General features: G+C 39.3%; 1 protein-coding gene across 2 annotated transcripts; it reads left to right on the top strand.

The window, feature by feature from the left end:
- Positions 1-2204: 2204 nt before the first annotated feature.
- Positions 2205-12615, top strand: LOC142666252 (uncharacterized). 2 transcript variants are annotated; one of them, XM_075846243.1, is made up of 7 exons: positions 2205-2252; positions 3673-3739; positions 5157-5417; positions 7377-7400; positions 7821-8083; positions 10961-11044; positions 12482-12615. In XM_075846243.1, exons 2-6 carry the CDS (start codon positions 3682-3684, stop codon positions 11027-11029), a joined length of 675 nt encoding a protein of 224 aa, XP_075702358.1. In that variant the 5' UTR covers positions 2205-2252; positions 3673-3681; the 3' UTR covers positions 11030-11044; positions 12482-12615. The 2 variants fall into 2 exon arrangements, with proteins under 2 accessions (XP_075702358.1, XP_075702357.1); XM_075846242.1 differs by having other exon boundaries at positions 12435-12615.
- Positions 12616-13683: the final 1068 nt, after the last annotated feature.

Here is a 13683-nt window from a genome sequence, read left to right as displayed (position 1 = left end):
TAGAATGGCTTAAAAAGATGTTTATAATACTTCTAAATATACAGATGCCGGACGGCGTCCTTCTACATTGCCTGCAGTAGTGGTTCATTTGAACAAACAAGAAAATTGGTTAAAAGCCTTGGAATTTCTCCATGCAAAAATCTCATCAAAAAATTGTTACTATAAAATGGGTTTTAAAATGTCAATCAAAATTAGAAATATTCCTTTGGCTTTACAGACTACTGATGCCAAAAAGGCCTTTGATAGAGTAGATTGGCTGTTCCTTAAGATGACATTACAAAAATTTGGCCTGTCGTCTAAGTTCATAGATAAAATAATAGCCCTGTAAAGGATTTGCCAGACACAGCTTCTGTGTCAACGCCCGTGGTTAATCAACCTGCATCTGTGCCTAGGTCTGCTAGAGTGACTCGTTCTGCTACCACTCAGGCTGGTAGCCTGAGGAGTGGGAGAACCTATCACAGCCTGGCCAGACGGTCCTAGCTCCCGCCCTTGGTCTACTTATACCTTCATTTGCTGCTTGTCCTTTGCCTGTGATTCTTTTGCTTCCTGGCTCTGCTGTTCCTGCTTTTCCTATTGACCTCTTCTTCATATTGACCCTGGCTTTACTGACTACTCTCCTGCTCTGCGTTTGGCTCCAAGTACACTCCTGGTTTGACTCGCCTCGTTCACTACTCTTGTTGCTCACGGTGTTGCCGTGGGCAACTGCCCCATTTCCCTTAGCTTCTGTGTACCCTTGTCTGTTTGTCTGTCGTGCACATGTTGAGTGCAGGGACCGTCGCCCAGTTGTACGCCGTCGCCTAGGACGGGCTGTGCAAGTAGGCTGGGACTGAGTGGCGGGTAGATTAGGGCTCACCTGTCTGTCTCCCTACCCCAACATTACAAGCCCTTTATAATAAACCCTCAGCTAAAATTCAAATAAAGGGGGAACTCTCGTTATCCTTTGAAATAAGAAACGGTAGAAGACAAGGTTGTCCCTTATCCCACTTACTATTTATCATGACCATTGTGGTCTTGGCACATCTTTCTTGGCTCTATCTATCTATCTATCTATCTATCTATCTATCTATCTATCTATCTATCTATCTATCTATCTATCTATCTATCTATCTATCTATCTATCTATCTATCTATCATCTATCTATCTATCTCATATCTATCTATCTATCTATCTATCTATCTATCTATCTATCTATCTATCTATCTATCTATCTATCTATCTATCTATCTATCTATCTATCTATCTATCTATCATCTAATATCTATCTGATATCTATCTATCTATCTATCTATCTATCTATCTATCTATCTATCTATCTATCTATCTATCTATCTATCTATCTATCTATCTATCTATCTATCTATCTATCTATCTATCATCTATCTATCTATCTCATATCTATCTATCTATCTATCTATCTATCTATCTATCTATCTATCTATCTATCTATCTATCTATCTATCTATCTATCTATCTATCTATCTATCTATCTATCTATCTATCATCTAATATCTATCTGATATCTATCTATCTATCTATCTATCTATCTATCTATCTATCTATCTATCTATCTATCTATCTATCTATCTATCTATCTATCTATCTATCTATCTATCTATTCATCCGCAGATACATATATACTTTTTCCCCAAATGTTTATACCCATTTACAACTGGTTCTAAAGTTTCATATTGGGTTATTTTTGCGTCCGGTGTCATCATTTGTGACATCTAACATCGTCCTTAGCTGAAAAAAGAAACAACACATGTACAGAGGCTGGACGGGTGGACAATTTTACCATCAGTTGTAAAAGTTATAACCATAGAAGAGAGGGGGCCCCAGAGCAAAGATGAAAACGGATTCCAATGATGGTACCAGACTTTTTCTCCTTAGACACGAAGGGCCTTGTGTCTGTCTCTACCCCCAACTCCTCTCTATAGTCCTTGGGCCAATTACCCACTCCCTTATTTACAAAAAATTGTAGTTACCATCCGAATAACAAAGGGGATGCGACCCACCAGGGCTAGGCTCTGTCTTTCCAATGGCATCATAACAGCTACATGTTCTGCCTCTATGTTATGTAGGGCCTTGGTTATACTCAGTATTATTTTATATCGTTATACGTTTGCAACCACAATAGGAAGTTCCAAAAAGTTTCAAAAAGGAAATGAGAATGCATGTGATGGTTTCCACATCTCTGTCTGTTGTTCAGAAGAAGCACTTCATTTCTTGTCTCTGGAGATCTATGTGACAGGTAAGAGCGGGTTTTCTTTACTCTTTTATTTAGGATTGAATTTATATATATATATATATATATATATCTTATGTACAGATTTAACGGAGCTTGTAGTCCTACCACAGGTAACCCATTTGAGTAGTACAACATGCACTCCTTGCTGTTGTACCTAGCTATGGTGTATTCCAGGGGTGTAATTATAGGGGGGGTAAAGAGGTAATAGTCGCTCCTTGGCCGTGTTGTCGCTCCGCCACTAAAGAAGATACCATGGCACATAGGCCATGTTACAGATTTTGCATTGGAACCCATGTGTTATAAGTAGGTACCCATTCTCCATCTATACCGGTCATGTGCACACGCAAGCCATATCATCAATAAGGTTTGATAGGAAATAGTCCCTAGTGGCAAATGATTGGCTCCAAAGAAATCTCCAAATGGTGTTGTCTTCTGTTAGAGCTATGGGGCCCATTCTTGTGCCAGAGCCTGGGCCCTCCAAAGCATCCTCTAGTACTCTGGTGGGTCAGTCCGACCCTGGTCATCAGACAGCTCACTAGCCCTTGCAATTCAGCCAAAAACAAAGTTGTGAGAAGGATCGGAGAAGGGGCCTTCTGACCCATGAGAATTATTTGTATATATGATTGAGATGTGAGACAGATTGGGATCGAGAAGGATTTGATGTTTTCTTTACCCTGGGAGGAGCTTTCTCCTGTGCTCATTGTCGTCCATTGCTGAGTATAGCAATATATGTTTTAGGAAAAAATGGATCAGTAACGGCGCTGCTACTGAATGATGATAAATACAGATGACAAATAGATAACTGTTTATTTCGATCCAGGCTACGCATTTCAATGCCGCACCGGCATCTTCATCAGGCCATATAAAATATCTGTACAGACACCAATGTTTAAATACAACGGGATGTATTTAAACATTGGTGTCTGTACAGATATTTTATATGGCCTGATGAAGATGCCGGTGCGGCATTGAAATGCGTAGCCTGGATCGAAATAAACAGTTATCTATTTATCATCTGTATTTATCATCATTAAGTAGCAGCGCCGTTACTGATCCATTTTTTCCTAAAACATATATTGCTTCAATTGCGGTGGCCAATTGGCCTTACCGGTTTGGATCTCGGCAGCAGCACTTTCTTCAAACAGCACTCTTTACGCACTTATCCATCTGACTTTTGGTGAGCATTTATTCGTTTTTACCGACTGTAACGCCTAGGATTTACTTACACTATGTGGCGCCGTGCCTTTTTTCTTTATCTCTCCACTGCTGAGTATAAGCTGCCAAGAGGAGTGGGGGAAGGGAATTGACAACTGCTTTAAACATATTCCTCAGCCAGAAATGTGAATGTCATTGTCCTTACCAGAGAAGCAGATTATATTTACTACATAAGTACTAAACATGAAGCCTAATGTATTGTCAACAGACAGAAGACATGAGAATGGTATGGAGCTCACTGGTCCCAGTCTTCCTTATCCTGATTCCTGGTAAAGGTGAGTGTGAACAAGGGCTTTATTAATAAATTGGCAAACTTGGCTTCCCCCCAAAAAAAGAGAACATGGTCCCGGGACCAAATTAAAACATACATTAGATCAGTGTCGAACAAATAGTCCTCTCCCCCTAAGGGTATGTTCACACGTAGCGTAAACAGTGCGGATTTTCCACAATGGATTTAATTGTGAAAAATCTGCGGCATATTACAGTAGCAGTAAAGTAGATGAAATATGAAAAAATCTAAGCCACACGCTGCTTAAAAAACCAGCCGAAAAAACGTTCATAAATTTACCTCCAGTGCTGTTTTTTTAATCCGCAGAATGTCAATCTATGCTGCAGAATCGCTGGTTTTCTGTTGTGGGTTTTCCCCATTGAAGTCAATGGAGAGGTAAAACCCGCAACAAATAGCAGATGTTGCGACTTTTGTGGCAAAAAAGCTGCGATTTCACTGCAAAAATGGCAACTCCAAAAAAATAAAAGCTTATACCTACCCAGATCTCTCTTCTTCTCCGCCCAGGCTGGCCTCCAGGGCTGACGTTTCATCCCATGTCATCCCAGGAGGCCGGGCTGCAAGACATCAGAGAGACGCGTCGCGATGGCTACGGGTAAGTATAGGCTATTTTTTTGGACAGTGGACATTCCGGCCGAAAAAGATTTTTGGCTGGAATTCCCTGCGGACACCAGAGTGTATACATCTGACTACTGACTGGTATTCAGCAGATATTTGTCTCTGGCTGAACCATAGAAATTCCTTAATAATCCGCACCAGCCTACTTATTCTTCAGGAACTTCTATGTTTAGTAGGTGCCAACTGAAGAGTGGGATGGAACCCCGGCTTGTCAACGCTCCCGAAATGTCCAGGAGGCTCCCGGACAAAGGGAAGGCCTCTCAGACTCCGGGAAGGGTTATCAAGTCTCCTCTGTGCCGCAGAAGCCTCCTGCAGCACATTTACTATGGTTTTAGCTGCTTTCCACTATACCTAACCAGCTGTGTGCGTGATTCGGGGGGGGGGGGGGCTGGGGTTAACTGCTGGCAGAATCCCTTTAATAACAGTAGAGCTCTCAGTGGGGGTGGGGCCTTTTCTGAGTTTTGCTATGGGGTCCTGTAATTACTGCGTACTCCCCTAGGGGCAATGTTATCCTGACTGAAAAAGAAATGACAAAAGACATACAAACTATCTAAAAACAGATAAGTACATCATCTTGCGGCTGAGAATGAGAAACACGATGGACCTGGCAGTAAGTGTTTCATTTCCCTGCAGCGACACCACAGGGGAAATTAAGTATTACACAGTTTTTGTTAAAATCCATGTTTTACATGGACCTGTCGGGTCCTCCAAAGAGCATCGTACATGTCATTGTGTATTAAAGATGGCGCATAAAGTAATTTTCTAATATTATTTGATTGATATTTCAGTGATGTCAGATTCATACATAAATCAAACACCAGATGAATGGAACATTGAGGTCGGAAAATCTGCCACAATCTCCTGCTCCGTTGCAGAGAAAATTGACATTAGAGAAATCTATTTTTTGAGGCATCAGACACAAATTTTCAATCTGACAATAGAGACAAGTAACATTTCCTACACGTTGGGATTTTCTGGCATTTTTGAAAAATTCAAATGGACTATACATGGAGACAATATGAGTTCATATACGTGTACAGACACGAAAGGTAAAATAAAGGACCTGAATGTGAATCGGGGGGTGGGGGTAACATTTATATTATATTGTATATTTAAAAACATTATTAGAGTGTCATTTTTCCCACTCCTCCAAAGCTTTAAAAAACCCTGGTGGGTGTGTAAAAAAATAAAATGAATTCTCACCAAGCCCTGTTACTCTTCTCTTCTGACTCCCCACTTCATAATCGAGTGGGCGGTGAAATCATCAGCTTCATTCACTACACTGAGCTGTCAAAAAATTACATCAGCTAAGTCTCAGATTGCCACTTCCACCATATGACCACTAGAGGGTAGCAGTAGTCAGAAAAACATGACGACGTCAGTCTTACGAGCATTCGCTAATACAGTTCTAAGAATGATTATTGTGATTTTATTTTAAGGCTATTCGCCAAACACCAAAAGTAAGTCTACTTTTAGGCCATAGGACTTGGGAAAAGTTGTTAGTTATTTTTTATTTTTTTTAAGACATTTTTATATTGTTGGAGAAATTTAAATTTATTTCTTTTTTTTAAAAAGGTAAAAAAATAAATTGTTTTTCAAATAATTTTCCAAAATTGTTTCAAAAATGTTTTTTACGTATGTTGCTGAAATTTTATGATCCCCACACTTAGGGAGCCATTATATTGTAAGGTTATGTTCATATCTGTATTAGAGGATCAGTCAGATAAACTAGCACAGCAAGCAGCGTTATTTTGTCCAGTGAAATGACCGACACCATGACAGAAAACCCACAGAATCTATTAACCCCTTTATGACTACAAACAGTATTTGTACATCGTAGGGGGAGAGTGGTTGTATGGAGCGTGCTCAGGGGCTGAGCCTGCCCCATAATCTGCAGAAGTCAGTTGTATTACAGCTGACACCCTGATCTAACTGCTGGGATTGGACATGCCGTGGTGAATAGCGACTATGTCATCTAAGCTGTTAAAAAAGGGGGGAGTTCCCTCTGACAGCCCATCACCCCTACACCCGCAACGCGATCGCTGGGTGCAGGTAGATGTCATGGCAGCCCGGGGGCCTACTGAGGGCCCCCAGGTCTACAAGCTTTGTGCTTCTATTAAGCCCTTTATGGGAGCCTGGTAAGAAACACAGTATAATGCAATTCATTGGTATTGCAGTACATTGTACAAGCGATCCAATGATCGCTGGTTCAATTCATCTAGGGGGACTACTGACAAAAAGTAAAAAACAGTTAAATAAAGTTTTTTTAAATTAAAAGTTCAAAAAGTTTTTCTTTTCCCCCTTTCCCCAAAAGTAATGTAAAAAGCAAATTACAAAAACATAATTGGTATAGCCATGTCCGTAAAAGTACAAACTACTACAATATAACATCATTTAACCCGCATGGTGAACACCCGAAAGAACGCCAGAATTGCTGATTTTTGGTCACTTCATCTCTCACAAAAAATTTAAAAAGTGATTAAAAAGTCGCATGTACCCTAAAATGGTCGCAATAAAAACTGCAGCTCGTCCCACAAAATACAAGCCCTCACACTGCTCAATCGATGAAAAAAGTTTTGGGTCTCTAAATATAGCAAAACAAAAAAATTTTTTACAACATTTTTATTTTGTAAAAGTAGTGAATAAGAATAAAGTTAACATGTCATTTTTACCACACATTGAATGTCATTAAAATGAAACCCAATAAACAATGGGGAAATTGCTGTTTTTGTTCCTATTCCACCCTACAAAATATTTTTCCAAAGTTTCCCAGCATATCATATGGTACAATAACTGATGACATTAAAAACTACAACTTGTCCCACAAAAAAAATAAAAAATAAATGTGCTAATGGGTTATAAAACATCATATAAATTTGGCGAGCCAGCCAGGTTGAATTTGCATACATAGTAGAAATATATAATTCACAGTCATAGAGGGGAGAGGGATGGAGTTGTTATAATGAACAGACATAAAAATTACAATAATTCTCCGCTTGCTCTTCTAGATATGAACTCCTTGAAGACTTCAGGTATGCTAAGACACAGAGATTTCAAGTTCTCTTCTACGATGACTATTCTATTGTTATCAGTGCAATTAACACTTAAGTACAGTGAGATGCCAGTTCATACAGCCTGAGAACCTACAGAAAACTAACAGTACTTTTGATGCAGCTTTACATGTGATTGGAGTATAAAAAAAAAATCATACATTTCAAGATCAATAAATCATTTATAGAATTACAGGACAATGTAATGATATAGTGCAGATTCCCTCAACCTGTGGCTTTCCAGTTGTTGTGAAACTACAACTCCCAGCATGCCCTGACATCCTCTGACTTTCAGAACATGGTGGGAGTTGCAGTTTTGCAGCAGCTAGAAAGCCAGAGGTTGGAGACCATTGCTATAATGTATACTTTATTTATTAATTAATATTTTAATCTTTGTGCCAGGGACTTTTCAGGAAACAAACCAGATTGACTGCCCTTCTCCGGGTAAATCCTCATCCTACATGTTGCTTAACAATGGAACGAAGCAAATAGCATCTCTTTCGATGAACAGTGTATACCACAGTCGCTTACATATATCTGGTACTATTCGGAATCTCACAATAACGCTGAAGAATCTGAGTAAAGAAGATGTCGATTTATATGCCTGCACAGGAAAAGCAGAAGGCATAGATGGCGAGATAAAAGAACAACATACTGTTCTTAAAGTGAGATTAAGTAAAATCACTGTCATTCAAGAAAGTTTTAAAATGATGTTAAAGGGTCTATAATGCATCAGAAATAAAAAATAAGTAACTTTGCAAATAGTTTTTATTAAAAACCTCCTAACATTTTGCGTATACAGCTTCTATGCAGATATATGTGTTTCCATGGTAACAGACTACAAAGAAACCTGTGTAGTCTGATCCTAGGTCGTACATACTATAGAGTCAGCCGGTGCAGCGGAGATAAGGGGCCAAGTTCAGGTTGGCTCCACCCCCTCTTCTAATAACGCTTAAGAAACCTGTACAGGATTTCCTTCTCCATGGTAGCGATAAGGTAGTGACAAATTATCTCAAGGATAATGGAAGGGAAACAATCAGCAAAACCTACTGTACTGGTGGGAAGGGGTGGCATGACCTAGCACCAGAAAAGGGGTTCAAATGTAATTAAATGTAGACTGTTTGTAGTCTATAACCATGGATACACATAGATCTGCATAAGAGCTGTATACTGAAAACGGTAGAATATTTTTAATCAAAACTATTTGTAAAGTTTCTTTATAGTTAGTTTATAGTTGCAAAAATGTACATACTCTGTAATGTTTTGGCTCAATTTAAACTATTATAGTGACTCAATGATTAAAGATTAGAGGTTTTTCACCACTGAACCCCATATAGATTGTAAATAGATTCCTGTGTACATGAAATGTAAAAAAAAAATAGGTACATAAAATGCCTGTTATACTGAAGTTAAATGCCGAGCCCTAATAGGGACTGGGACTAATGTGAATACATTTTCTGTCAGGGTTGTAGCTATAGGGGGTGCAGAGGTAGCAGTCTGGGCCCTGGTGCTTGATGGGGCCCAAAGGTCTCCCCATCCCATAAGAAGATACTAGTTTGCATATAAAAAAGAATCGGTGTGGACGACGCGGTTTTATATCTGTTACATAGGGCGCACTCTTTGTTTGAAGTGAACGGGTTAATACTTAGTCATGTTTTTTTTATTTTTCTAGTGTTTTTAATTTAATAAGACCTCACAGAATTAATTAGTTTTTTTGAGAGAATGCATATTAATTGTGGAGTGTCAAATTGGATATTTGACTACTTAAGGGGGCGCCCACAGTATGTGCGTAGTGGAGCATGCACTTCGCGGGTGGAGACTAGTGATATTGGGGCACCGCAGGGGAATGTGTTGTCGCCATTTATATTTGCGTTATATCCATACAGCAGATTTTAGGTATCAGTCAGGAAGATGTCGCCTACAGAAGTATTCTGATGATACCGTAATTATGGGGGCGGTAAAGGGGGCTGTGAAAAAGAATATGGGGATTTGATATCTGCTTTTGTTATTTGGAGTTTGGAAAATGGATTAGACCTGAATAAAGGAAAAACGAAAGAAATGGTTATCGACTTACGGAGAAAAGCAGGGACAGTGGTGCCAGGGTCTATTTTTGATCAGGAGGTGGAAAGGGTTACATCTTATACATTTTTGGGTATATATTTGGATCAAAATTTTGATTCGATTGAGAACACGGAAAAGGTGTACAAAAAGGCAATGAGCCAGTTGTATTTTCTACGTAATTTGCGCTCTTTTAATGTGTGTAACAAGCTGATGGTAATGTTTTATAACTCTGTGGTGGCGAGTGTTCTTTATAGTGCAGTCTGTTCGGGGGGGGGGGGTCAATATGAGGGACGCGAAGAAGAATAAGTTAAATAAGGTGAATCAAAAGAGAAGATCTATCATGGGTAGTGTTGTGCCGTTATTTGATGAGGTATTAAGAATAATAATAGTGCTGCAGATTATTGCAATTATGCCGGCAGAGTCGCATCTGTTGTATTATATTTTGATCAGTAACCAAAGTTGTTTTAGTCATCGACTCCTACAATTTAGTTGTAGAAGGGAAAGATTTAGGCCTCATGCACACGGCCGTGCCCATAATCACGGCCCACGATTTCCGGCACGGCCAGCCGCCGACACCCGCAGGCCAGAAAGTATGGGAGCACGGCCGCAAAAAAAGAAAAGTAGGACATTCTCCATATTTCCCGGCACGGTTCTACGGCACGGACACCCTTCCATAGCGATACGGAAAGGTGTCCGTGGCTAATAGAACTGGGCCGGTCCGCAATTACAGAGTTTTTTTTACGGTCGTGTGCATGGGGCCTTAGACGATCTTTTATGTCTGCGGCAATTACAATTTATAACAGGTCCGTATTAAAGTGTTAAATTGTGTATATTTATTGTTTTACTGGGCATGATGGAATGGAGGGTATGTGTATAAATGTTGTATTGTTGTTATTATGTCGATTATTCGTGTTTTTGTATTTTTGTTAAATTGTTAATGTATGAGATGCATTCTAATTGGGGGTCACAACTACAAATGAATTTCCATGTGGGGATGAATCAAGTTTTATCTATCTAAGATTATACATGGCACATGATAGGTTACAGATTCTGCATTGGGGCCCAGGAGCTACAAGTTGCGCCTATGCTCTTTGTACAGAGATAAAATCAGATCACATCGAGGAAACCCATGAAAATATGGGAGGAACGATAGTCACATGCAGATGTTGCCCAGATCAGATTTAAACACAGAGACTTAATTCCACAAGGGGCCTCCACAAAATGTGACCTGGTTTTATATTTTCACATTGAAGCCCATTGTTTCCATGTTTTGACCTCCGGATGTTTCATGTTAACACAAAACAACGCCATCTGGCAGCACATAAATGAAACTTACCTAGAAGATATAGCAGGGGTCCAGTTGGCTTCTCATTCGGTGGTAAAGTAGCTCTAGAGTATATCCCAATGCTTAACCTACTACTAGATACATATATTTGTCAGCACCGTCATCTAATTCTTAAATAATGTTCCGCTCTCTTCAGAATCATGGAATAAACATACAGACTGGCAATATGGCATTGGCACTTGGCATTGGCATCCTGCTTATTTGAATTGCATTTGACTTGGTAAGTATTGTATTGTATATCAGACATAATTATTAGACCATAATGTGTTGTCATATTTTTATTATCTCTTATTCCCTTTTATGTAGAGTGACCACACATGCATCCAATGCCTCCTCATTGCTTACCAGGCACTGCTCCGTACATTCGGTAGTGGCTGAGACCTCTAAAAATAATACAGACCTCAGAAAAGACCCCCTAAACTTATAAATTAGTACAGACCCTATAAAGATGGAGGCAGATAACCTAGAATCTAAAATGATCTGGCTCCTTCAATACCCAAGAAAATAATCAAATTGGTTGGAACAATTCACCTATAGGGCCATCACTTTGCCACAACTGCGGTTCAGGTCGAAGTACCCTACTCAGCTGGCACCTTTGGTGTTCGATCTCCTTGTATCTCTGAGTTCATGTACATGCAAATGATGATGCAGGTAGTCGTAGTCAGACTAGCCGGGGTCGGTAATGGTGGTCAAACAGATAAGGAATGTGGTACCATGAAGTAGCCAGACGTGTAGTCAGGCAAGTCGACGTCAAAGCAGGTCAGGTCAGTTCAGGTTGCAGGCAGCAGAACACAATCCAAAATAGAAGTGAAACCACTATAACTGGCAAAGAGACTTATAGGGGCGTCCTTCAATAGTGAGCCCTTGACTTTAATTGGTTGTGTGACCGCATGTACTAATTGCATGTACTGACCAACAGTGGTGGCAAGGAGGAGGAGGACCTCTCACTGTAGCCCGGACAGGTAAATTTATTCCAGAATCACACCATTGATAATAATAATAGGAACAGCTCCATACCCCCCTCTCTGACCAGTGACCTATGACACAGAGCATGCCCCCTACACTCTCCCATAGAAGTCAATAATTCGTCGTTTTGAGTAGCCCCCATAATCATTTGATAAAAGTAGAATACAATATAAAAAATAAAAAAAAAGAGATTAGGAAAACATATCAGTATAGATTTGAAGTAAAAAAAAAATATATACATATAATCCTTTATAAATGAATCATGGGTTGCCATACTGAACAAGACTCTGGATCTTCAATATGCTACGGTCACGATGTAAATCATATTCCAACCTAGAAAAGAAGAGTTTTACATGTATTCAAAGCATTGAAAGTCACAACAAGTAGTATTATGTGTATGTTGAGTTGTACAAAACTTTTTGATTACATGCAATTCGTTTTTCAACCACTAGGTGGTGCATTCTTTTTGGAAATATTATTATAAATATATTGTGCGACTCATGTAAAAGTGGCCAGAAGTGGTTGAGGGGGCCCACAGTGTAGCTGGACAACTTAAACCTGGACCTGTTCTAAACTGCTTCTTGTTATGAGTGAACATAAAGTTTATTTCTAAACTCCTCCTTCTTTTCGTTATTTTTTTTTAGATCTAAAGAGACCACATGACTAAGATATATTCATTTCGTCCTTACAGATGAGGCTGAAGGAATCCATAAGAAAATCAAAATCTGCCGACTGTGATAATAATAATGATTTGCTTTAAGTATATGAAATGTGAAGAATGTTTTGTTTTTGCCTTCCGACACCAATAACCTTTTTATATTGCAATGGCGTAGTTGTTTTAAGCTTTATAGATAAAGTATATATATTTTTTTATTTTATTTTTTTTGCCATCGTTTTGGAGTACAAAGAATTTAGTATTTTTACATCTGTTTTTTTATTAAAAAGCATTTTTTTCTTTAAAAAAAAATAAAAAGGATATTTTTTCCCCACTATTGGTCAGTCTGTACATTCTCACAGATCAGCCCTGGGGGCATTTGTTTGGTCGCAGAATGTCAGTATACTGTATAACCATCAACCCTGGTAATCACAATCTCAGGGCTGATGGAGTACTAATAAAGAGAGCCTTTTACCTATTTTTTTTAAGACCAATAGGTGTCACGATCAGTATTGATCGCAGAATCTTATTGATTGAATGGAAGGGATCAGAGTTTTATAAAGCAAACAACAATTGTCCTCTCACAGGTGATGACATGGGCACCTCAATTGTCTAGTCCTCAGTGCCTATGACATACAGTGAAGGAAATAAGTATTTGATCCCTTGCTGATTTTGTAAGTTTGCCCACTGTCAAAGACATGAACAGTCTAGAATTTTTAGGCTAGGTTAATTTTACCAGTGAGAGATAGATTATAAAAAAAAAAAGAAAATCACATAGTCAAAATGATATATATTTATTTGCATTGTGCACAGAGAAATAAGTATTTGATCCCCTACCAACCATTAAGAGTTCAGCCTCCTCCAGACCAGTTACACGCTCCAAATCAACTTGGTGCCTGCATTAAAGACAGCTGTCTTACATGGTCACCTGCATAAAAGACTCCTGTCCACAGACTCAATGAATCAGTCCGACTCTAACCTCTACAACATGGGCAAGACCAAAGAGCTTTCTAAGGATGTCAGGGACAAGATCATAGACCTGCACAAGGCTGGAATGGGCTACAAAACCATAAGTAAGACGCTGGGTGAGAAGGAGTTAACTGTTGGTGCAATAGTAAGAAAATGGAAGACATACAAAATGACTGTCAATCGACATCGATCTGGGGCTCCATGCAAAATCTCACCTCGTGGGGTATCCTTTATCCTGAGGAAGACGAGAGCTCAGCCGAAAACTACAC

The sequence above is a fragment of the Rhinoderma darwinii genome, chromosome 13, assembly GCF_050947455.1.
Source record: "Rhinoderma darwinii isolate aRhiDar2 chromosome 13, aRhiDar2.hap1, whole genome shotgun sequence".
In the NCBI taxonomy this organism is placed as follows: Eukaryota; Metazoa; Chordata; class Amphibia; order Anura; family Rhinodermatidae; genus Rhinoderma; species Rhinoderma darwinii.
The sequence above is the reverse complement of the archived record's forward strand: the minus strand, read 5'-3'. Positions and strand labels throughout refer to the sequence as shown.

Bases quoted from the DNA above. Each gene is read 5' to 3' on its own strand.
- LOC142666252 (XM_075846243.1), top strand. From the start codon at position 3,682: ATGAGAATGGTATGGAGCTCACTGGTCCCAGTCTTCCTTATCCTGATT. The intron at 5,418-7,376 runs GTAAAATAAAGG...TTGCTCTTCTAG, and splicing joins TACGTGTACAGACACGAAAG to ATATGAACTCCTTGAAGACT. The intron at 8,084-10,960 runs GTGAGATTAAGT...CGCTCTCTTCAG, and splicing joins AACAACATACTGTTCTTAAA to AATCATGGAATAAACATACA.